Below are 25150 nucleotides of genomic sequence, written 5' to 3' on the forward strand. Positions count from 1 at the left end.
TTCCATTTTATGTGTTTACCACAATTTATTTGTTTGTCCATTGATGCACATTTGATATATTAACAAATGAACGACTGAAGTTTAGGAAACACTTACGTGTAGTGAAAAAGCAGTGGTCTAGAGTTAGATACTTGCGTCTGTTCCCTCCTCAGCTGGTTGTTATTCATCTGTGAGCTTTAAAATACTGTTCTTGGAATTTCAGTGTGCCTGGGCTATAAAGGTGGCAGTATGAATTTCTGAGGATTTTGAAATGTTTTCTCCAGATGTGTTTCACCAATATGTCTTATTATTCCTCTGCTCAAAATCCTGTTGCTTCTGAAAAAAAGATTAACCTTAGGCTTTATTCCATGTTAGCTCTGGTTTAATTCTTCATCCTTGTAACCTATCTACATTCTCTGCACTGGAGCCCAAGTGGACCAATTACTATTATGAAACACATGCAGTTTTCTTCTTTAGTCCAAATATCCATAGCATTTTACTGGTCTCTGTTTTATGAAATTTTATTTTACTCCATTGTGCAGAGGAGGTATCAGAATTTAGTTATGTCTATCTAAGGTATTGAAAGAGAAAAATAGCAATTCAGTTGTTGGATAATAAAGGAGGTTGAAGAAGAAGACTATATTTTTCTCCATCTTGTGTGTATAGCATGTGGTACAGTTCTAAGCAGAGTAGACAAATGCTTTTTGATTGACTAGAATTTTTCGTATGCATGAACACAAGGAGTCTTTTCTTTTTGCTTAAATGTGGACTTTAACCGTTTTCTTCAAGTGAAGTTAAGTGACAGAGAAGAAGGAAAAGTGAGACTATAGCCACAATTCTCATATTAATCTGTTTGGTTTATACATTATTTAGTTCCACTTAAATTCCTTTTATCATTGTTTCAGTTTTATTTTGTGACTGAGTAGTTAATATTTAAGCCATTCTGTGAATCTAGAGTGAACTAAAAGTAAACTCTTCTCAGAATTTGAAATTTATAGGTGGGTATATAATAGTGAACATAGATGAGATATTTTTGTATCCTTTTAAAATTTACCATTGTCTTGGAGAAGACATCAGTATACTTGAATTATATTGAGTTAATTTGAGGATCATTCTAGCTTTTAGCAGATTTATCTCATTTTAAGCACTGAGAATAAAGTTTGAGTTACTGGATATGCAGAGTCGCAGAGTCTTTCAGTGATCTTAAGTTAGCAGTATTTTTTATCCTTAAAGACATAAATTTGTTAATGTTCACAGAAACAAACATTTTGGATTCTTCTGATTGATTGTGATAATTTTCAGATCAAGTCAAAATACGATTATAATTGCCTTAAGACCATTGTTATTGATTTCTCTTAAATTTTTTTCTTTTTTTTCTCCCCATTAGGGAGAGGAATCAAATGAGTCTGCAGAATCTAGCAGTAATTGGGAAAAGCAGGAAAATATTGTATTGAAATTGCAAAAGGAATTTCCCAATTTTGATAAACAGGTGAGTAGTCGTGTATGAAAATTTAATCAGTGTACACCAAGTGTTTTTATTATAAAATAGTGTTAGAGTTCAACCACATAAAAGCTTAGGGTGAGTTTTGCATTCTTCTAATTAAATGTTCTTCTTTTATCAATGTTATAAAGTATTTTCATGCTGTTTATTTATGTTGTTTACCTTGTTTACTATAGTATCTATACTGTATCCCTAAGTGATTAAAAAATAACCGTAATAAAAATTGTGAACTCATAACATGTAAGTCATCTAGAAAGTCATCTGTAACCCTGCCCCATCAAGTAACTGCTTAGTTTTTTTCATGTTCTCATTCTTGAAATTTCTTATAAGAATTTAAAAAGTATTCCATTTCAGTGTCTTAATATTTCATAAGCTTTCTTCTACTTATAGTAAGAATATTTTCAGAGTCATTAAAGACTCATGCCACACATGCTGTTGCTAAAAGGCCCTCTGTTTAATCCCATGATCATATATAGAAGCACATATTTATTTAGCATTTAGAGTACATTAACACTTGCATTGACTTATTTGAGTATATATGCTCAGATAGTACATCTACTAAATTCTGATGAGCTGAATGCAAAATCTTGTTGCCATATTGGTTCATTACCTATATTGAAACTACATGTTTTGAGGTTGGCAGTTTGTAAAAGCCTAGCTGCATATTGAAATTTCATTGTAATTGAGCAAACACTTCTTGATCCTCTAGTGTACACAGTACTTCATAGTGAGAGTTAGAAATGCAATAAAAATGTCAAGTTTTCTTTCCTTTGAAGACTATTGTGTATTTGTGGAGTTGAAATTACACAGAAAGCATTTGTAAAGGAACGTAGAAACAAGTGCAAAATAATCAGATATGAATTCTCTGTTTTCAAGTGATTAACTTATTTTTAAAAGAGCGTAGACATTTTCTGCAAGTTGCTAATTTGAGATTTTTAACAAAAAGATAAATGACTTATTTCTAGGAACTAAGAGAAGTACTCAAGGAACATGAATGGATGTACACAGAAGCTTTAGAATCTCTAAAAGTGTTTGCAGAAGACCAAGGTAATTATTCTGTGTCATAGAAAATACATACTTCTCATTATAGTCTATATTTTGGTGTATAAGAAAATGGTATATAAGAAAACCTATTAGCTGTTAATCAGAGGGTGGGATTGCAAAAGATGTTGAAAGTAATGATGTAAAAACATTCTTTAACAACCAGTTTTTAAATGTTTTGACCTGCCTGTTCTTTATGGTAGTGTAAAACAAAACAATAAATATCTTTCTATTTGTTCAGTCTTTTTTGATAGTTAAGACTACTTTTAAACTGCCATGTTTTATTTAGTGTAAAAGAAACTTTTTAACAACTGTCAGGATGGATCTTGTGATTGGTGGTATCATGTCATTACTGTAATATAGATGTCTTAGCCTATACTTGCACAGATATCAAAAGCACTAGCATCAAAAACTTAAGGATATCATAGGCATGAACGCATTTTGGAGCACTCTTAATTCTAGGAACCAAATGATAGAGGAGAGGTGGTAAGGAAGAGTTGAATCATACATGTTTAGTAACATACCTAAGGAAGAATCAAGTAGACTAGCTCTTCATAATTGCAAAGCCAGTTTTAAAAGCCCAGCATGGTAGCTTAAGGTGTTTCGGATTTTTTTTTTTTTTTTAATAAATTGTTTTAAAAGAAAGGCTGTACTGCCAATGCTCTTGATGGCACAGAAAACGATTTTCTGTGGCAAAAAGAAAGCCACCAAATCTAAGTTTGAAAAATGAGTCAAAAGAGCCATGTTATGAATGTGAAAAGATTTGAGGAATACTTTAGCCAATTTATTTTGCTTATTTTTTTATAAATGCACACAAAAAAAGGTATGATAATCTGTAAGTCTAATAGCTGAGTAAGTAAAAATTTCTGAATAAAATATTTTATTATAGATTGGTACATGTATTCTCACTGGTACATAAAATAATGGTGTACCTTCATTCACAGGCATCTTAGAATTCTGTAAACTGATAGTAATAAAGTAGTGGGACTTTTTGGTAATACCATATTTGCTTTTTTTTTTTTTTTTTTTTTTTTTTTGGAGACGGAGTCTCGCTCTGTCACCCAGGCTGGAATGTAATGACACAATCTCGGCTCACTGCAACCTCCACCTCCCGGATGCATGTGATTCTCTGGCCTCAGCCTCCTGAGTAGCTGGGATTACAGGCAAGCAACACCATGCCTGGCTAATTTTTATATTTTTAGTAGAGACGGGGTTTCACCATGTTGGTCAGGCTGGTCTCGAACTCCTGACCTTGTGATCTGCCCGCCTCAGCCTCCCAAAGTGCTGGGATTACAGGCGTGAGCCACCATGCCCAGACTATTTGAATAATTTTTTAAGTAACAATGAAACTTAGAATATTGAAGATAGTATTGGAAAATTATGGATAGTTGAAACATACACACTTTTTATTAGTAAGCTTTATAGTAGTGTAAGCATCGTTCTGCTATATTCAGTGTTGGCATAGTTGAGTGGGGCTGCTAAGAATATCTGAGACATGATACATATATGCAGCTGCCATTTATGTTCTCAGGACCTTTGTCAGAAAAGAGAAATTTATATTTAATTCACTTAAAAAACAAGTTATCACCTGCTTTTGAAACTAATTGTTTAACTTCAAATTCTACTTAAGTATTTTTAAAGTGTATCAAATTTAACAATAAATTGTGGTTGAATTCTTCTGTATTCAAAAGGAATAGGTAAATGTTTTAAGTTTTTATTTGAAATCTTTCTTTATATTTATGTATTTCTAATTTAGTTACTGTTTTGTCTTTTGTATGCAGATATGCAGTATGCATCACAAAGTGAGGTTCCAAATGGAAAAGAAGTTTCTTCAAGAAGTCAAAATTACCCTAAAAATGCAACTAAAACAAAACTAAAACAGAAATTTTCAATGAAAGCACAAAATGGCTTTAACAAGAAACGTAAAAAAAATGTATTTAATCCAAAGAGAGTTGTTGAAGACTCTGAATATGATTCAGGTTCTGATGTCGGTAGTTCATTAGATGAGGACTATAGTAGTGGTGAAGAAGTGATGGAGGATGGCTATAAAGGTAAAATTCTTCACTTCCTTCAAGATGCTTCAATTGGTGAACTTACTTTGATTCCTCAGTGTTCTCAGAAGAAGGCTCAGAAGATAACAGAGCTCCGGCCCTTTAATAGTTGGGAGACTCTGGTAAGGCTTTATTCTTTTTTTCCCCTGTGTGTGTGTGTGTATTTAATTCACAGTACCGGTTATAGTCAAGTTGTCTTCAGCCCAGGGAAGCATAGATGGGTGGCCTTATCCTGTGTAAAGTCAAACATTACTTTCATGGTAAGCCAATAGTATTTCAAATAGTGTCATATGACCTAATTTTGAATGAATTAAGGGGTGATTTTCCTGAAAAAACCCAAGCTGATTGGCTGGGAATACTGTCACTCATTCTTTTGCATAGAAACTTGGTTCATTTCACTGCAGAAGAAGAAATTAGAGCCTACATTTAGGAAGGAGTTGTTTGCTAGCCTGTTCTGATCTGTTACTGCTGAGACACCATGCAGAAAGCAAGAATGTGGCAGAAATTTTACTACAACTACTTGAAGAGCAATAGCAACGGCCAGGGGAGCTCCATGATTCAAAATGCCAGCCTAAGTGTTTTATGCTTCACCACAAAAGAAGCAATTGTTTATTTTCTTTTTTTCTTCTAAAAGTGACAGCTCAATCTCTAACATGTTTTTCTTGGTTAAACAACGCGGCCATTTTATGGAGTGTAGCAGGCTGCAGCGTTTTTAATTGGAAAGATAGAAAAATTTCTGGAAGCCTAGAATTCAAGCGTTAGGTGAAGGGAAGGCATAAGCACTGGTAAGTACACTTTGCATGATCATTTTCTGGAATTTGACTTTCTATAAACAGGTTTTATCCAGAATACCTGCATTTTGAGTTTTATGAATACCAATAGTCATCAAATCTTATTCATACAGATAAATATAAGAACTCTTAAATTTTGCTTCAACTCTTGTGTGGGCTTTTATGGCAGGAATTATATATAGGCCTGTTGTAAAAGCAATATGGATGATTTTTTACAGCTTTAAAAGATGCAGCAACTCTTGATGCTTTATAAAATTTTTTAGGAAGTTTTATTCCCTAAATTAGGGAGCAAAGTTGCTTTTGTGATTAATTTTATACTTGTAACACATCTAAATGAGCATTAAATCCCTTGATAAGTGTCTCGAAGTGGCAGTAGGGGAGAGTCCCTGAACAATGGTTGTAAATGCATTTTTTAAAATTAAAATATTTGAGAAAGACAGAAACAACATTAATAATATTCCGTAGCTTTAAAAAATAATAATAAAACCATTCGTTTTGCCTGAAGCCTTTGCTTTTCCAGAGAACATCTGTCAAAGCAGGCCCTTTCAAAACTTGTTTGACTTTGCCTGAGTGATTTATTTGTTAAAGTATTTGCTGAAGGGCTTTCTTGTTCTTCTTTTCTTCCTTTTCTTCTTTCTTTTAATCTTTAATGGTCTCCTATGTTGTTGCAGAATTGGGTTGCTCAGGCTTGTTGGGATTCTAATTTATTTAATAAGATATGCAATTATCTGCACTAGTTTGTTTAGTTGCTGTAACTACTTGCCCTCATATCTTATAGTAAAAGTAAATTATACAATTTTACCAGAGGTATATGTGCCAGATGTTTTTAAAAAATATTCGCAACTTAACATGTAGAAATCTTATTTCCCCTACTAATTAATCAGCAGAGTTTAAATTAGTCTTGACATGAATTTGGAGATTATGCATTACTTGCTTAAACCTCCTAACATCTTGCCCCTTTCTAAAAGTTGAACATAAGGACTATATTGTTTGTTTTAACCATCCGTCCAAATGGGAAATATTTTATGTAACAGTCTAAACATATCTGAAAAGTAAACTTTCTACTTGAATTCAGTGAGTACAGTGTTTGCCATCCTTAGCAAAGTAGGTGAATGAGCTTTTTCAAATTAATAGTGTAAATTAGCAAGTAAATATGTATATGCTTTAAATTTTAATTTGCTTAGAACTTTGAGCTTCTACTTTAAAAATCTTTAGAATTTTAAATATGACTTATTATAGGGTACTTTTTTAGCCCAAACCCTACCCTAGAGCAGATTTAATATCTTAATAAAATTATCAAAACAAAAGTCAATATTATGAATATTTTAGTTAAAAGCTATATAATTTGCTTCTTCCCTGTTAATCAGTGAGGTTTGATAATGTACCTCTAAACAACTTCAAAAGGAAACAAAAGCCAAAAAAATTGTTTTGTGTTGGTAGCTGCCATATTTAGAAATTTCTATGAGAATTCGTTGAGGTTTTAATCATATTGCTCAGTCATATTTTAGTGAAAATTACAAGGTATTAAATATATTAAGAACAACCTGCTAACAACTAGTCTTCTCTTTTCTTGAAATCATTGTTTAATCTTATTTAGTCTTAAGAATTGGAGAATTTCTATTTACAGACTGTGAAATTCATAAATATTTCATTAAAAAATGCATACTTGAGCCCATGAATAAAGTATATATATACAATAGTAATTTTTGTTAAAAGTGAGGTTTCTTTACCATTGGTGATTATTAAATGATTAAATGTAATTAGTATTTCATTGTCTTATAAAAGTAATTTGAATGTGAAAATCATGTTGTGCCTTTTAAAACAACGTTTGAAAAGTTGTAGATCATTGGGTTGTTTTCAAGATAGTAGACATATAAATGTAATATAAGTGTAATAGATATGATATATAAAATGTAAGTATAATATACTTATTAATATCACCTACTTGGTAATCTAATTACAGTAATTTTAAATCTAGACGTTACTACCTTTCTATACTATTATGACTTATTTGTCAGATAATTAATGCCTTTTGAAACTAAAACACTCCAGATATTCTAGTCACCCTCATTTTACATGAGGAAAGTTTGATTTTTTTTAAAAGTATATTACCTAAGAAGATATTTATGCTTGCAGCTTTATACATTTTTTTCTATGAGTCAAAATTTAAATATTGTTTTTAAATTTTTCTTCATGATTTTTTCCATTTTACTTACAATTTTTCTGCATGACAACAGTAATGTAGGTGCCCATTGTGAGAAAACCTCATCATTAAATCAAGTAGGCTTCAGAAATATAGCAAGCCAAAAATGTCATTAGTTTAAAAACTTGTACTGTTATTGTGTTAAAATTGGAATTTTTATTGCCAAATCTCACACAGTTGATGGCATCCGTTCACCATCCACTTACTGGATTTTTGTCTAGCCTTGCACACAGTAGGGTAGGGAATATTATTATGTCTGTGAAAAATCTAACTGTGTTGCATCTTTATATGTTAATCAGATTAGTAATATTTTTATGCTGACCAATGCAACATGCATCAGTAACTCAACCTGAAAACTTTTATATATACATCTAATTTGTTAAGATTTAGATCAGTGTAGATCCAGTCTTCCTTGGCTAATAACCAAGCAGCTCAGGTTTAGTTCATGTCAAACACTATACTCCTCATTGTATTACTCTCATCTACTAGACTGTGGAGTTTCTTTTTTGGTTTTTGTTTTGTTTTGTTTTGAGACAGAGTTTCGCTCTTGTCGCTCAGGCTGGAGTGCAATGGCATGATCTCAGCTCACTGCAACTTCCACCTCCCAGGTTTAAGTGTTTCTGCTGCCTCAGCCTCCCTAGTAGCTGGGATTACAGGTGCCCGCCACCACGCCTGGCTGATTTTTGTATTTGTAGTAGAGATGGAGTTTCACCATGTTGGCCGGGCTGGGCTGGAACTGCTGACCTCAGATGATCCACCTGTTGTGGCCTCTCCAAGTGCTGGGATTACAGGCGTGAGCCACCACACCCGACCCTTTGCTTTGTTTTAACTGGTGATTTCTGTAAAATACTTGGCCTAAATTGGCCACTTAATGCATGGTAATAGGTATTTCTTCTTTCTGGATAAGGTGGCACCAGTGAATTTATTTGTAAGATTACTATATATTCAGACTTTGTTTTAATTTGTATAAGTTTGATAATTGTATTAAAACTACAAGTGCATTTTGAGTACTTTGTAGGTTGCTGCCAGGTATTTAAAATAATGAATAAGCTTAGGACTCTGTCCTCAGGGCTGTCTTTTGGTAAGTGGGGATTTAATAATTTGAAAATTAAATCTACTTTTAAACGGTTTCTCCCTTCCCATGGAAATTCAAAAATATCTGTGCAGTAAGAGTGACACACTGTGGCAAGAGAGGGATACTTCAGATGCTGACTGTTTTTGAAAGAAAAAAGTCCTTTGAATAGTCACTCGAGGTTTTAAAGAAGAGATCATAATCAGGGCCATATTGATGAGTTTTTTTCATGTAATTATTTAGAAAGTAGCAGTTAGCTTTTTTTATTTTCTTCCTTCTGAAAAGAGATTTATCATTTTTTGAAAACGATTTGTTTTACCTAAAATTGAAAACAGTATTTGTGGAAATGAAAAAGTAAAGTTTACCCCAAATTCTACCAAAGATACCCACCATTTAAGATGTTTTGAGCATCATCTATTTATGTATACATTTGTATACTTCATACCATGTAAGCCGAATCATCTTTTCTGTGCTTTTCAGTAACTTCAGATTTACTATTAGATCCCACATTTATAGGGTACTTTGTATTTCTTAAATCTGTTTTGGGGGAAAGTTAAGTAACTTACAGGATTAAGTGATTTTTGTGTTCCGAAAACAGTAACATGGTGGCAGCAGTGTTCTTACACCTTTCCTTAAGAGAGAGGCTCTCTTTCCCCCTCCCCAAATTAATGAAGATATTAACTATTGGATTTCTTTACTTTCTGTTAATGTTTATACTTTTATTATTTTCACATACACTTAGATTAACCAATAATTCTATAGGCTTGTTCTCCCCCCCCCAAAAAATCTATATCCACCCTTTTCCCCAGCCTGTTGCCCACGGTGCAGATAACTTCTTTCATGACTTTTTGTCTGATTGTTCTGATCACCTCCATATCTTTATGTAATATAATTATAATGCACTTTTTGTCGTTTTGTCTAAAATGACGTTAAGTTGATAGATAATTTATCTACTCAACGTTATAGACAATAGGATTTAGCTCTCACTGTCTACCTCACTTCACATACCCATTTTCTGTTCCCCAGTTCTATTAATATATGTTAACATGGTGATTTTGAAGATCATTTTTAGTGTCTGCATTGTTAAGACTATGCAGATTCCTTTCATAGATGAACCATATAGTATACTACATGTTTTTTTTTCTCTCATTTTTTTTTCTAGTTATTATTTGTCTTGGTTTTTCTGTTTATTTTCTTATATACTTGTCGTTATGTCAACTCTAAAGTCTTTTCCAGTTGCCTACATTTCCTGTCAGATTTTTTTTTCTTTTCCTTTTTCTTTTTCTTTTTTCAGACAGTCTCACTCTGTCACCCAGGCTAGAGTGCAGTGATGAGATCTCAGCTCACTGCAATCTCCGCCTCCCAGGTTCAAGCGATTCTCCTGCCTCACCTTGCTGAGTGGTTGGGATTACAGACGTCTACCACCATGTTTGGCTAATTTTTGTGTTTTTAGTAGAAACGGAGTTTCACCATGTTGGCCAGGCTGGTCTCGAACTCCTGACCTCAAGTGATCCTCTCAACCTCCACCTCCCAGGGTGCTGGGATTACAGGCATGAGCCACTGCACCTGGGCCTGAGATTTTAGACACCTCTGGTAATCTGTCAGTTTCATCTTTTTTAGAAAATCAGGAATTTTATCACCTGCTCCAATTTGGACTAGTTACACTGTAGGCCAGCTTATCAGTTGTGGCCTTAGGATTTCATTTTCCTGACATCCTGGAGAATCCTTTTGTCTCTCTCATTTTGAATCTCTTGTTTCTGAATTCAGTGCATGCCACTTTTTTTATTCCATTGGTTTTGTAAGTGCGTACTAGATGGTAGGTGAATAATATAGTGAAGCTAGATTACCTGATTTTGAATTCATGTCTGCCATTTTCTAACAGCTTACATATCTGTAAGCAAACATCTGTAAATGGGGTGTAATTATAGTGCCTACCTGTGGGAAAGTCTAAAAATGAAATGCCATCAGTTGCCTGACTCTTTAAAAACATTAGCTGCAGATATTCACAATAATTTGCACTGCAAATGTCGTATATATTATTAATGAAATGCTGAGAAACTGTTGTTTTCTGTTTGTCCACTAAGTTCTAGCCGTATTGAATCGAACTTTTTAAAATCAAACCATTCTTCTTTTTTTTTGTTAAATCTCCATGCCCACCCTATAGCTTTTTAAATCAGATTTATGGCCAGGCTTATGGACATATTACCCACAATATATTAAGACTGTTTTAGCCTCCCTTGTGATAGTTTGACAAAGCTCATTCCAGTGGGCTATGAGCAGTGATATGTTACGACTTTCGGAAAGCGTTGTTTCTTCCTGCTGATAGAAGGGTCAGTATGATGGTGGATGTTGAGGTTATTGAAGCAGCAGAGTTAAAAGAATCCTTAATTTTGGAACCAACATACCAAATCTGAATCAATTCTTCAGGTCTTTATTTACATGAGAGATGAATAACTTTCTTTTATTTAAACCCCTCATATTTTGGGTTTACTGTCACAGCTGAATCAAATCATAGTAAATTCATCATTCAGTTAAACTCTTTTTCCTTTGAAAAACTGTCTACTTCTGTTTTACCTTCCTGGTTAGTGGGTTGTTATTAGATAGATCTAAATTCTAAATCAGCAACAGTCATTTTGATCATCTCTAAAGTTGGTTTACTTGTGTGGGAGGGGAGAGGTAGGGAGTGTTAGGGAGTCCTAAGGAGTTGTTCTGAAATTTCAACTTCAAAATAACCAAGAAGTGAAGTTCAGTTAAAAATCTCATAACCAGCCCTTGACTTTAAAGCATCCTGAAGTAAGAATGACCTTGCACTCCCCTTCATTGCCTCTCCCATTTTGTTATTACAAGAAATTTAAGCACACAATGTTATAGTATAATGAACCCCTATGTGTTTCTTCCATACTCTTGTCCACTTCCTTCCATCATATTATGTTGAAGCACATCTCAGATGTCATTTTATCCTTAAAATTTTGAATATGTATCTCCTGAAGAAACCATAACATTATCATATCTAATAAAAATCATCAATAGTTTCTTAATATCAAAATATTCAGAATTCAAATTTCCAGTTGTCTCATAAATGCCATAGTATTGGTTCATTTGTTTTATAGTTTGTTAGTTTGAATTAGGATCCAAGTAAGGTCAACTCCCTGAGATTGCTTGATAGGTCTTTTAAGTCTTTTAATCTATAGGTTCCTCATCCCCCACTCTCTCCCCTTCTCTTTTTCCAGTTTTTGGTAAAGAAAGTGGGTCATTTGTTCTATAACTCCCCTGTCTAAACTTTTCTGATTATACCTCCCCAGTGTAGTTTAACATGTTCCACTGGACTAGTACTTTCTGTAAAATGATAATTAGAAAGTTAAATGGACCCACCAATATTACTACATAGTTAGTGATGTGTTCTTTCATCAGAAGACAGTAATATCTGATTGTTACTTTTTGTAACATTACCAGCTGTTAATGCTACATGTCTGAATCCATAATTCATTAGCCATTGCAAAATTAATAGTTTTTATTATTTTTTTATTTTATTTTGAGACAGTCTCTCACTCCGTCACTCAGGCTGGAGTGCAGTGGTGTGATCTTGGCTCACTGCAACCTGTGCCTCCCGGGTTCAAGAAATTCTTGTGCCTCAGCTTCCCGAATAGCTGGGATTACAGTCGTGCACCACCACACCCACTTAATTTTTGTATTTTTAGTAGAGGCAGGGTTTCACTGTGTTGGTCTTGAACTCCTGGAGCCTCAGATGATCCACCCACCTTGGCCCCCAAAGCGCTGGGATTACAGGTGTGAGCCATCATGCCGGCCTGCAAAAATAATATTTTAATACTGTTATTGCTACTTCTTTAGGAATTATCTATAAAAGAACTTCCTTATATCTGCCACTCTAAATGTTGCTGTTTGTATACAGAATTCAGAATAAGTGTTTATTCTTTCCTTTAATTTTCCAGCTCTCAAAATAGTGATTGGTCACCCCCACCTTTTAACCCTTTCTTGTGGCTTCCAAATGACCATAATTAATTTATGCTCTTAAAAAATAAGTAAAAGGAAGAAAATTTTTTTCATAAATAAAAAGACATCAAACTTAAATGTATAAATGGGACCACTTAAGTGAATTTGTGATTTATGTCTGCTGTAATTTTTTTATATTAGGAAGTTTCAGCTATGAAGGAAATTTTATATTTCAGAAAGCTGTTCAGTGGCAGAAAATAATATAATGATTATTTTATAACAAAATAATTTTTATATTACAAAAATCATAAGATTAGATCACAATATACTAATTTTTTCAGAGTTACCTCTTGTATAACAAGCTTTTGAAAATATTTGAAGAATAGTAGTATGTTCTTTTTTAAGTGAAAAAGAAATGAGACCTATAATTGCTTTATAAAGATTCAGTGTGCTTCAGCTTCATTTTGAATATATTCACTTAGTGTAATCTAACATTGGTTTTCGTAATAATGATTGTGTGACTTACATGTTAGGAATCTTCACATTTTACTTTTAATCTGTTTCTCAGAAAATATTGGCTGTTACTTACCACTAAACTCATACTATGCTTAGGCACTAACCTTCAGCAATACAGTAACATCTTTAGATATCTACTGAATTATGAATATGTAATTAGATGAGTATTTACCTCTCCGTGTGCTTCTGGCACATATCTTCAAAGCATAACTATTGTGAATAAAATTACACATTTATAACCACTGTGAATTAGCTACATATTTAATTACTCAGAACTGTCCATGAGAAATACTATAGAAATTATTTACCATGTGGTGTATTTTATACAAATTCATTATAATCAGTGAAAGATTAAGTAAGTCTGTTTGTTTGTTTGTTTGTTTGTTTTTGAGACAGGGTCTCTATCACCCAGGCTGGAGTGCAGTGGCGTCTTGGCTCATGGCAGCCTCTGACTCCCAGGCTCAAGCCATCGTCCCACCTCAGCCTCCTGCGTAGCTGGGACCACAGGCACATGCCACCACACCTGGCTAATTTTTGTATTTTTGGTAGAGACAGAGTTCTGCCATGTTGCCAGGGTGGTCTTGAAATCCTGGGCTCAAACCATACTCCTGCCTTGGCCTCCCAACATGCTGGGATTAGATGAGCCACCGCACCTGGCCAGTTTATTGTTTTTTGTCAGTTAAAACTTACACTTTCCTTTTTGAAATTATTTCTTCCTTGGCTTCTCTGATACCACATCCTACATTTCTTCTTGCTTTGTCTATTTTAAAACGCTTTTAAATGTTGATGTTCTTCAGGATTTTGCTCTCAGTCTTCTAATCTTGAATTTCATGTGCTTTTCCTTAGGTAATCTCATCAGCATCTTTGACTTTGATGGTCACCTGTGTGGCATCTTTTTCTCCAGCTTATATCTCCTCCCTAAGATACAGATCTTTATTTAACCACTGGCTCTCTCTCCAAAATTTGGTAGCTATTCCAACTTTAATATATCCAGAAAGAGACTTCCCTTGCCAACTTGGTAAATTTTAATCTCAATAGATGGTACTACTAATCTGTTAGCGTTGAAGCCAGAAGTCTGGGAGTTAGGCTTAACTCTTTTCACTCATCTCCCTACACTTAATGGATTCTACCTCATAAAGATCATAAATCTATCAGTTTCTCTGTGTCCAACACAGGCCACTATTGTCTCTCAACTCAAAGCCACCTTAATAGTTTTTTGCTCTCAAACCTCCTTCACATTACTCTCATAGAGTTCTTTCTAAACAGGAACTCTCTAAAACCCTTCAGTAGCCTTTTGATGCCCGTAAGTTCAGTTTAGAACTCATCAACGTGATTCATACCCTTACTGCCTTCCTGTTCAGACTTGTCTGTTGCTTCTCTAGGTTCTGACATGTGAATTTATCTTTCCATTAAAACAGTTCTTTTATTATTTCTGGCTTCTTACTCCATAAGGAATTCCTAGGTCTTAGATTTTATTAGTCTTTTTGTGATGAGTGCCCATGAACTTTTGTTATTTCCCTTGTTTATACCAGTGGTTATGCTTGAAATTGTTAACTTGTGTTTCCCAACGATCATAGACCACAAGGACAGGGGCTGTGTCTATCTCCCAGATAATTCAACAGTTAGAGTAATTTCTGTTAAAAAAAAAAAAAAAAAAGAAGAACTTAATAAATGGTAGTTGGTTACAGAAAAAAAAGTTTATTTTGAACTTTTAAGGTCTTAAATTATTTTATTTAGGGAGGTACTAGTTACAGTGAAAAGAGCATGGACTTTTTCTCTTACCCAGCTTTATGATGTTAGAAATTGAATCTTAGTTTTTTCATCTAGATTTGGTAGACTACAATTGGTGGTAGTTATGAGGATTTAATGAGTTACTGAATAAAAGGTATCTAATAGTTCCTAGCACCTAAATGGCACATAATGTATGTTCATTCCTTATTTTCTGATTAATTTGTTGGGGTTCTCTCACATATACATATATTACACACACATACTACAATCAGCATGAGATTGGTTTTTTGGCCTCTAATTTTTGGTTGCATTGAAAAATAAAAGTATTTTAGCTAAAAGTTCTGGTAGAACCTCCTTAAGACACTGATTCTTATCTATACTGCTGCTTATGTATAGATCTTTCCCCTGAAAAGCACAAAGTAGGGGGAGTGGGAGATCACATTGTGATTATGAATGTTGTCCCTGTGGAAAATGTAGAGTAGTGTGCAAATAAACCTAGTATTTTACAGTGCCATTTTTGAAGTGCTAAGAATAGATTGGATGTTTTGTATATTTCCAAGTTATTCTGGGATAAATATGGAAAATGTATATTCTTATAAACTGTTTTATTAAATTATCTTAGTATATCCCTAAAGCACTTAATTACTATTGCTTGAGCTTTTCACTCAACTTAGAAATACTGTGATTACTTACAGTTGTTAATGTGATTCTTGTTATAACTTGGAAAAATACGCTAAATAGGATGACATGAATAAAAATCATGTGTGGTATTTTCCTAATAGATGGTTTTATTTTAGTTTCCTGTATTTAGTTCTGGCTTATGGAATTTTCATTTTTGCCCCAGATATTTCAGATCGCTTTTGGGCTTTCTCATCCTTTCCACGAAAAATATTTTTTGTCATGTTTTTTAGGATATACATTTTCAGCTATCTATCTGAAAAATTCTAATTCTGATACAGCTTTTACATATGAAATATTCAGTGCCTCCTTTTGAAAAATAAATACAACTGTGTTTTGAAAGAAGTTCTGTGAGTTCACAGAGAACTGTTTGTAGTGTTACGTTGAAACTAGTTTTTAAAAACCTTATCTAATTATTGAATTGGTCATAGTTAACTTTTGATTCATGTAATATCTCTGCATGTAATAGTCTCTGGTTAGAAGTAAAATATCAAGTGACAAATAATTGGAGTTTTGAAAACTTGAAGGGCTACACTGATGATAGATGTGGAAAAATATCTTTTAAGAAGATTAATCTTAATATGTAATAGTCATAGGAAATGACACATAGAGGTGAGAGATCAGATTTGCAGTGACTAAATTTGATACTATTACCTTTGGTATTAGGGAAAAGTGAATTTAAGGTTTTGAAATGTTTTTAAAACCTTCACAGGAGATAGTAACAATTACTTGCTAGCGTTTCTCCTATAAGAGATTAGCTGCCAGGGTCAAAGTAACGAGTTTGGGATTATGCATTTTTTGAGGTAAGATGTATTTTATTTTAACATAATGAGTTTGATATGTGACAGTAGAATATAAAAGTGAAACATGTAGCAATGCAAATATAAACATGAAGAATCAGATTCTCTTAGTAGTTAACTATAAGCTCATTAAGTAAAGGTTTAAATTATCAGGCTTGTTTTCCTCATACAGAAATCAGGATTGCCTTTCTCTTTCCTAGATCTGAACTATTCAATTATTTTTCTTTTTATGCCATAGTTCACAAAGATGTCCAAAACTAATGGCTTATCAGAAGATTTGATATGGCATTGTAAAACACTGATCCAAGAAAGAGATGTAGTTATAAGGCTTATGAACAAATGTGAAGACATTTCAAATAAATTGACCAAACAAGTTACCATGCTTACTGGAAATGGAGGTGGATGGAACATAGAACAACCTTCCATTCTAAACCAAAGGTAATCTTTGTTGAATATATTTATTCATATTTTATCTCAATTGTATAAAATATCTGAACTTACTTATTTCTGTATCATGCCTAGAAAGTGATATGGCAACTAGTGGTAGGAGAGAATCCCCAGATTTTCTGTAATGGCACATAAGTGGACTATGAACTGTTTTTCATTCATTTCCCCCACCCCCAAGTAGGGCATTTTATTCTATCATATCATTATAAATTAAAGGGGGGGATGGTATGATGCTCTATGACCAGTGTCTTTTTTTGCCTGATAACAGATAATTGTTTATATAATCACAGAAAATGAAAAAGTGGTTTTAGCTATTCCTATATACAAATTTGATGTCCTAAAAAAATGTCAGCTGCTTAATTGCATCAGCGTAAAAATTGCTTTCCTATCCCATTTTCTTTTTAATCATAAATAAAATGAAATGATATCCCTTACTGTGATGAAATGTTTTAAATGCTTTGATAAGGCCAGCTTTTTAAATCTCCTTTTGGGGTAGAAATACATTAGTAAGAGGAAGGACAGATACTTTGATTAAATAGACCATATAAGTCTACATGTTTCCCCAGTTTGCTACTTTCAATAAAATACTTGCCAGAATTCATGCAAAAAAAAAAAAAATACCGTCTAGTGGCCAGTACATATTAAAATGGTTTTTGTAATTGTGATCACCCACATTTTGCATGTTGTTGGTGGATTGGGGTGGGGGAAATTGTGTTGAATTTCCTTTAAAAGTTTGTATATTTTTAAGTAATTTGGAGACTCAGAACTGTTTAGAATACTTCCCTTTTTAAAAAAATAATATAAAACTGTTAATAGTATGATGGTTATAGTGGCAAAACCATGGAAACAAATGGAGTTCCTAAAATTAGGGAATAATTGAAATGAATTATGGTATAGCCATACTTTGCAATGTTACACAACTTTCAAAATGAGTTACATCTGTTCAGAGTATTTCTGATAGTTAAGATTAGCAGTAGGATCTCATTAAAATTAATTGCCTTAGTTGCTGATTTTATTTACTTCTGATATTTTTCTAAGTTAATGATCAAAGCATATTTGCTGATCATTGGTTAATAATTTAAAATCAAGGTATGGAAAAAAAAACAAGATGATTACTGGCCTTTAATAGTAAGCTACAATCTTTTCTGTGCCCTTCTAGGGTGCTATGGGATGATGTAGGGAAACGTGATGCAGTTCCCACAAAGAAGCTCTTTTCTCTGTTGCATAGAAAGAACTATATCAGCAAATTTCATCTCCTAAAAGTGTAGTTGGAGCTGCTGCTTCTTGTTCTCCAGCATTGGATATGGGGAGTTCTTCACTCTACAAGACTTACCCAGTTGAGTCTACTTTATCATAATTTGGATTTTTAAAAATCAAGTGCTTTATTGCATCACTTAAAAAATTTCTCTCTCAAAACCACATTCACAAAGTCCTGTTACTTGTAAATAGTTTGATCAGGTAATAAACTATCCTCCATTAGACTGAGGATTTTTTAAATGAAATACTTAATAGATGAGAAAAATAGTTGGTTTTTTTAAGTGCTTGTTGGATCTTATCCAAAGTACAACTTCTAAAACCTGTATAGATAGTCTCTTTAGAGTTTATTTAAGTGCACTTTTAGGGGTTACAATTTGTTATCTTAATTTTTGTTCTTCATCCAGGATAAGAGTTGCATAAGCAATTTTTACTTGGTGTACTGGCCAGGCATTGTGGGTGCTTAGTATGTACACATTTAAAGTTGTTTCCTTGCTTTAGTAAAGGATTTATTAGGACAGGGGAAAATATTAGACTACCCTGATGAATAACCTATCATGCTTGCATTTTTCTCTAAACAGAACATATTCTTCATAACAAAGTTTACTTTGCTACAGACTGTTGCAAATTTATGTGAATTGTAAAAGAAAGTTTGCCTTTTAGAAATATAGATATTCCAGAATTTCTCGTGAAAAATAAAATCTCTGTAGGGAAAAGTTAAAGTTTTCATATGTACTTCAAAAGCATTACATTCATAATCTTTATTTTAAAATGTCAAAATTTAAATTGCTTAAAATAGTGAGGGAAAAGAAAAAAATCCTTAGTATTTCTCCTGTTTTATTCTTACTATAAACGTAGCCATCTCTAAAACTCTAGTTAATTAATCCATAATTTATCAGCTTTAAACTAAAAAGATTTTTCACATGTTCAAAATACAATATATTTAATCATGTGTGTCTTGCCTTTTGAGCTAAATCTGCCAAGGTTCTTCTGATCTTGTTCATCCTGAACTTGAGAGCATGGTTCCTACCCTGTTCTTACACAGGAGCTCTGAGACCATTTGACAGTGATGCGAATGCAAATTAACACTGCAGATGTGGTTTCACTAACTCAAAAGTAGTAGGATGTAAATGTTTTAGTTTGAACATTTTTCTGTCAGTACGAACATGTTGTGGTAGTATTTGCAGCAGCCATGTCATACTTACAGGACGTAAACTTTTGGTTGGACAGCATCCCTAACCTGTTTTCTATGAACTACTTTAAACAAGTCTCTCTAGCTCTGTATTTCTTTATTTTAAACTCAAATTTAGCACATCATATGTACTCCTGTTATTTCTATTTTATGCCTTTCTCACCTTTAAAAATAATTTTGAAACTAGTTTCTCTGGCAGATTTAAACCCAGTTGAATTTTCAGACTGTGAGGAAATCATAGTAACGCTAGAGGGAATTGTGTTCGTTTTTTCCCCTAACAAAACAATAACTTCAAAATAGCCTGTTGCCTCATTTTCTTTCATCATCTCAGAAAATCTTTAAATCACTTTTTTCCTTAGTGAGAGATAAAAAATCTTCAGTTTAGAGATATTTTAGTACTCTGTTGAGAAGAAAGCACTTATTCAGAAGACCTGAGCAAATCCTTTTGTTCTTACCAGTAAATTGGTGGTTCAGATTTATATTCAGTCATGAAAATTCTTAGAAAACTGTGAAGCGTCGAAATAAATGGGAAGTATGATTATATAGCATCTAAATAATAGAATCAACTAGAAAAGAATATAGGTATCCTATTTTTAAATGTTATAATAAATGGATTCAGAGTCTATCAAAATTACATTTTCTTTAGTCCTTTCACATGCTGAGAAAGGATCTGGAATTGGCAGCAGTTCCATGATAGTAAGCAACAAAGCTACTTGTAATTTAGACAAATCTAACAGAACAGCAAACATATATATACATTAATACTTTATATTTTTATAACATATTTCAATATAATAAAACCGTTTCATTTCCTGATCAAAACACCTTACCATCATTTCTTTGTGATTTTGAATAAAGCAATTTTATTTAAATTTTAAAAATCCATGTAGTAGTTTTTTAGATTTCATCATTTTTTAAAATTTCATGTTATAGTGAGTATTTTGACTCATTATAAATAGACTCTTTTCTCAATATATGTTGGTGATGAAGAATTTCAGTAATTTTTGTTTATTAAGATTTTTCGTGGCCATTTGTGATAGGTCATATGTTGAGATGGCATGTGTGTCCTCGGCTGCATTTATAAGTGATGTATTCTTATCAAATTTCATTAGTCGTAAATTGTGAGCCTTATGTGAATAGGATGACTAAAGCATTGGGAAGGATGCATTAAAATAATGGAGAACTCAGTGTTGTGTTGACTGTAGGATGGGTGGGTCAGGATGAAAGAGAATTTTTTCATTTCTGCTATTTACTGGTTAAGTGCTGAGCTCTGGATCACACCTGGATTGGATACTGACACTACCATTGAAGATATAGATTTGGTTAGCTGCATGAGCTTGAGCAGGTTATTTAACTTCTGTGAGCCCCAGTGAACTTCTCATCTGTAAAATGCAGATAATTAATATTTCCTATTTTTAATATGGATTAAATGAAATAATAATGTATATAAAGCCCATAGCATAGTCTGAAATATGGTAAATATTCCAGTTTTAGCATTTACTCTCACCGTTATAATGGAAAGAATTCTTTTGGACCTGGAAATTAAAATATCGATGATAACATGTTATATTTATTATACTTTTATAGTAGTAGCATAGAAATTACATTGATTGGGAAAGCAAAAGACTTTTTATAAAAATTCAGCAAAAGAATTTAAAGACCTTCGAAATACTGCTTTTTCTCCTACCTATACTTTTAATTGTATTAAATGAGAAATGTTTTATAAGTTGCATACCCCACAGTTAAAACATAGATTCTGATTTAAGGTGGACATCATTCAAACTACCTGTTCTTCACTCAGTTCTAATTATGTCTTGATTTTAGAGTTTGATCTTTTAACAGTGTATTATACTATAGCTATGTCCAGACCCTTCCCTGTGTGCAAACAGGATATATGCAAGAGGAAATTAAGGGGACAGGATACAAGCTGGAGAATGGGAGGCATGGCCTTGTCCTATGTTTTCGCATTAATGCAAGGTGTTCTAGTGAATATGAGAATAGGTTTTGGAGTGAGATCGGCATCCTGATTTAAAACCTTAGCCTTAACACTTTCTAGCTATGCAACCTCAGGCAAATTAAGTTTTTTTAATCTGTTTAAGTGATTTTAGTAACTACTTTACGGGATTTTTAAAGGGTTAAATGAGGTGATGTTTGAAAAATGATATCTGTGCCTATGTATAATAGATGTTCAATAAATGGTAACTGTTAATAGTTTTTAACCATTCAAACTATTGTTGTCATTCCTTTCTCTTTTTTTTTTTGTTTTTTTGATAATTGAGACAGGGTCTGGATCTGTCACCCAGGCTGAAGTGCAGTGGCATGATCTCAGTTCACTATAACTTCTGCCTCCTGGGCTCAGGCTCAAGTGATCCTTCCACCTCAGTCTCTCCTAAGTAGCTAATTAGCTGGGACTACAAGCATACATCACCACACCCGACTAATTTTTTTTGTATTTTTGGTAGAGACAGCGTTTTGTCATGTTGCCCAGGCTGATCTCGAACTCCTGAGCTCAAGCAATCTGCCCACCACAGCCTCGCAAAATGCTGGGATTACGGGCATGAGCCACTGTTTTCATTCCTTATAACTCTGCCATATTATCTTCCAAACAATTCATTCTCAGGGATTAGTCTGTTTTTGTGTTTCCAAATTAAATAAGGTTTTTGACACTTGCATGCTACTTTCTACTCACTGATGTTCACTGTCCTTAAAACATCAGTGAACATCAGTGAGTAGAAAGTAGCATGCAAGTGTCAAATAATTTTGCTAAACATGTGCTGTGTACATTTGTACATAGTATGCACATAATACACACATACATGCGTGCTCCAGAATTATACATACCACTGATATTAGGAGTGATTGGCACACATTCAGAAAGTGTTTATTAAACCTACCTGGCCAAAGTAGCAAATTATGTTTATTTTTTTTTTGTCTAATACTTTTAAGTTTTTTAATGTGCTAAAAATCAAATCAACACAATTCAATTTTCTAGTGTAAATACTAGCTTAGTAATATATTATCATACTTAATATTCTAATCATTTATGGAATTAATTTGGAGGTACTGTATTATGACCAAATATGGAAATGCTTGATTTTTCTTGCCAGAAGAAATAAATAAGAATAGAGAGTAAAGTTTGGGAAGATCTGAAAAATCATTTATGTCTTGGGTTCATTTTTTTAAGTAGGTTTACATTGCGTCTAACAGTTAAAAGGTAAGATTAGACCTAGGCATTTTAGTTTTTATGTGCGTTGTAATAACTAATAGAAAACTAATAGAAATATAAATGTGTAATATTTGGTAACTCTCTCTTTACCAGTTTGTCACTCAAGCCCTATCAGAAGGTTGGTTTGAATTGGCTGGCATTGGTACATAAACATGGACTTAATGGCATTTTGGCAGATGAAATGGTAAGTGTACTTTATTTCTAGGATTTGTTGTTCAAAATGTCATTAAAAGGTATTCTTGCTGTCATTTAAACAAGAAATTTTTTCTTGCTACTGTAGTTAACTCCTGCCACCTCAGTATCTTATGTTTTATCTCATCTTTGTTTTTGATATAGTTCTACCCTCCTAACTCCTCCCCAAGATGAAGATAGATTTATTGTCTTTCTGATGATCAAATTAGTAAATACATGTTACAAACATAAAAATACAAATTAAAAAATCAAAATCAAAGTCACCTATAATTCCACCACTTTAACAAGAACTAGTTTGGTGTCTTCTTTTCTAGATACTACCTTCTGCAGATGTTGTGTATGTACATGTGTATGCACATACATATGTGTAATATATGTGCTTTTTCTACAGCTGCCTTTAAAATTTTAACTTAGATCCCTGTCCTTGTCAATGAATAAATCCACATATATATCAGCGACATCATATCAGCTGTTTTATTTTTCTTAGTGGTCTCTCCGGGTCTCTGTTCTTTCTCAAATCACATTTCCTTAAAGCTAAGCTCACTAAGTTTGTTATAGCCAGTAGTCCAGGTGTTGTCATGTGGAAACTTGACCTTTAATCTAACATCTCTATTCCTTCAGCCATACATTTTTGAAGTATATGTTTAAGATGTTCAGCAAAGAAAATGTTACACTATGTGTTGGATTCCTAAAATAAAAATTAACACAGATAATGATATTTGTTCCCTGTTTAGCCTCTAGAAAAGTAATCTGTAGCATTGTAAGATATTTTCCCATACATATTTCATACTGTCATTGAAACAAAGATAACTGTTTATCTAATAGAAAAGTGAATAATATACACAGGATTTCAAAATAATTACAGAAATTACAGAATATATAGCATTTCAGCTGTGTGACTGCACTTGGAAATCAGACCTGGGTTTGGGGTCCCCAACTTTGCCTTTCAGGAGCTATCTGATCCTTGCCAATTGACCTAATCTCAAAACTAATAATAAAATATAGATAGTTTTTATCATAAGATTGCATTTACTATAAAATGAGGTATATATTATGTGAAACTATTTTTGTAACCTGCAAAGCGCAACACAATATTTATAAGTTGATGGCTTAGTCAGCTAGCATTGCCATAACAAAATACCACAGACTGAGTGGCTTAAACAACAGAAATTTGTTCTTCACAATCCTGGAGATGGACAGTCCAAGATCAATGTATTTATTGGTAGCTTGGATTTCTCCTGAGTCCTCTCTTTGACTTGAAGACAGCCACTTTCTTACTCTGTCCTTATGTGGTTCTTTCTGTGTATATACACATGCCTGGTATTTCTTCTTACAAGGACAGTCATATTGGGTTCAGGCCCCACACTTATGAACTCATTTAGCCTTAATTTCCCCCTGAAAAGCCCTATCTCTAAATACAGTGACATTGGGGGTTATGACTTCAACATATGTATTGTCTGTCAGTGGCAAGGAGGTAGACATAATTCAGTCCACAACAGTTGGGTAGCATTCAGTTCCCCTGAGGAGCTGTATCTCCTAAGTAGCTTTTTAAAACCGGTATTTTAATGATGTCTAATTTAGTTGCAGTAAAATATACAAATGTACAGTTTAGTTACTTTTTACATATATGTACACCCATGTGACTAACTACCCAGAGCAACTTTTCCATCATCCCAGAAAGTTTCTCATGCTTTTTTCCAGTTGTTGCTGCTACCACTATTCTTATACCTATTGCCATGGAATTTTTTCTGGTTATACAGTATATGCAGTATACTGTATACTATTTGTTTTTGGTTCATTTGGTGCAACATAATGTTACTGAGGTCCATCTATGTTCTTACGTGTATCGGTAGTTTGTTTGTTTTTGTTTTTGTTTTTTTTTAATTGCCATGTGGGATGGTAGTCCATGGTATAAATACACTGCAATTTGTTGATCTTCTTCTGTTGGATATGGGTATTTAGGTTATTTCTTTTCTTTTTTCTTTTCTTTTCTTTTGTTCTTTCTTTCTTTCTTCTTTCTTTTTAGGCAGGGACTTGCTCTGTCGCCCAGGCTGGAGTGCAGTGGCGCGCTCTCAGCTCACTGCAGCCTCGACCTCTTGAGCTTAGGCAATCCATCCACCTCAGTACTCCCGAGTATCTGGGGTCACAGACATTCACCACCATGCCTGGCTAATTTTGTAATTTTTGTAGAGATGGAGTCTTGCCATGTTGCCCAGGCTTGTCTTGAACTCCTGGGCTCAAGTGATCCACCCTCCTCAGCCTCCCCAAGTTCTGGGATTACAGGCACGCACCACGGCACCCAACCTGTTTTGGTTATTTCCAGTGTTTGGCTATTACGATAAAACTATGAACATTCTACCCAAGTCCTTTTGCCGACATTAGCTCTCATATCTCATAATTATATTCTTAAGGGTAGAATTGCGGGGATAGATTAGGCATATGTTTCCTCCATTTAGTCATGGGACATTGCCCTCAAACCATTCAGTGGATATTAAACATTCAGTGTGTATAAGCAATAACCAAAA

At 33.5% G+C, this 25150-nt stretch overlaps 1 protein-coding gene across 3 annotated transcripts in view; it reads left to right on the plus strand.

Annotated features, from left to right (window-relative positions):
• SMARCAD1 (SWI/SNF-related, matrix-associated actin-dependent regulator of chromatin, subfamily a, containing DEAD/H box 1) overlaps positions 1 to 25150 on the plus strand; it is an 83969-nt gene that overhangs the window by 41376 nt on the left and 17443 nt on the right. For all 3 annotated transcript variants that reach the window (XM_015138805.3, XM_015138806.3, XM_015138808.3), the window contains exons 7-11: positions 1367 to 1468; positions 2446 to 2527; positions 4303 to 4694; positions 16553 to 16752; positions 22527 to 22617. In XM_015138805.3, coding sequence (XP_014994291.1) covers positions 1367 to 1468; positions 2446 to 2527; positions 4303 to 4694; positions 16553 to 16752; positions 22527 to 22617 — 867 coding nt within the window. The remainder of the gene's footprint in view (positions 1 to 1366; positions 1469 to 2445; positions 2528 to 4302; positions 4695 to 16552; positions 16753 to 22526; positions 22618 to 25150) is intronic.

Source organism: Macaca mulatta, chromosome 5 (assembly GCF_049350105.2).
Source record: "Macaca mulatta isolate MMU2019108-1 chromosome 5, T2T-MMU8v2.0, whole genome shotgun sequence".
NCBI lineage: Eukaryota > Metazoa > Chordata > Mammalia > Primates > Cercopithecidae > Macaca > Macaca mulatta.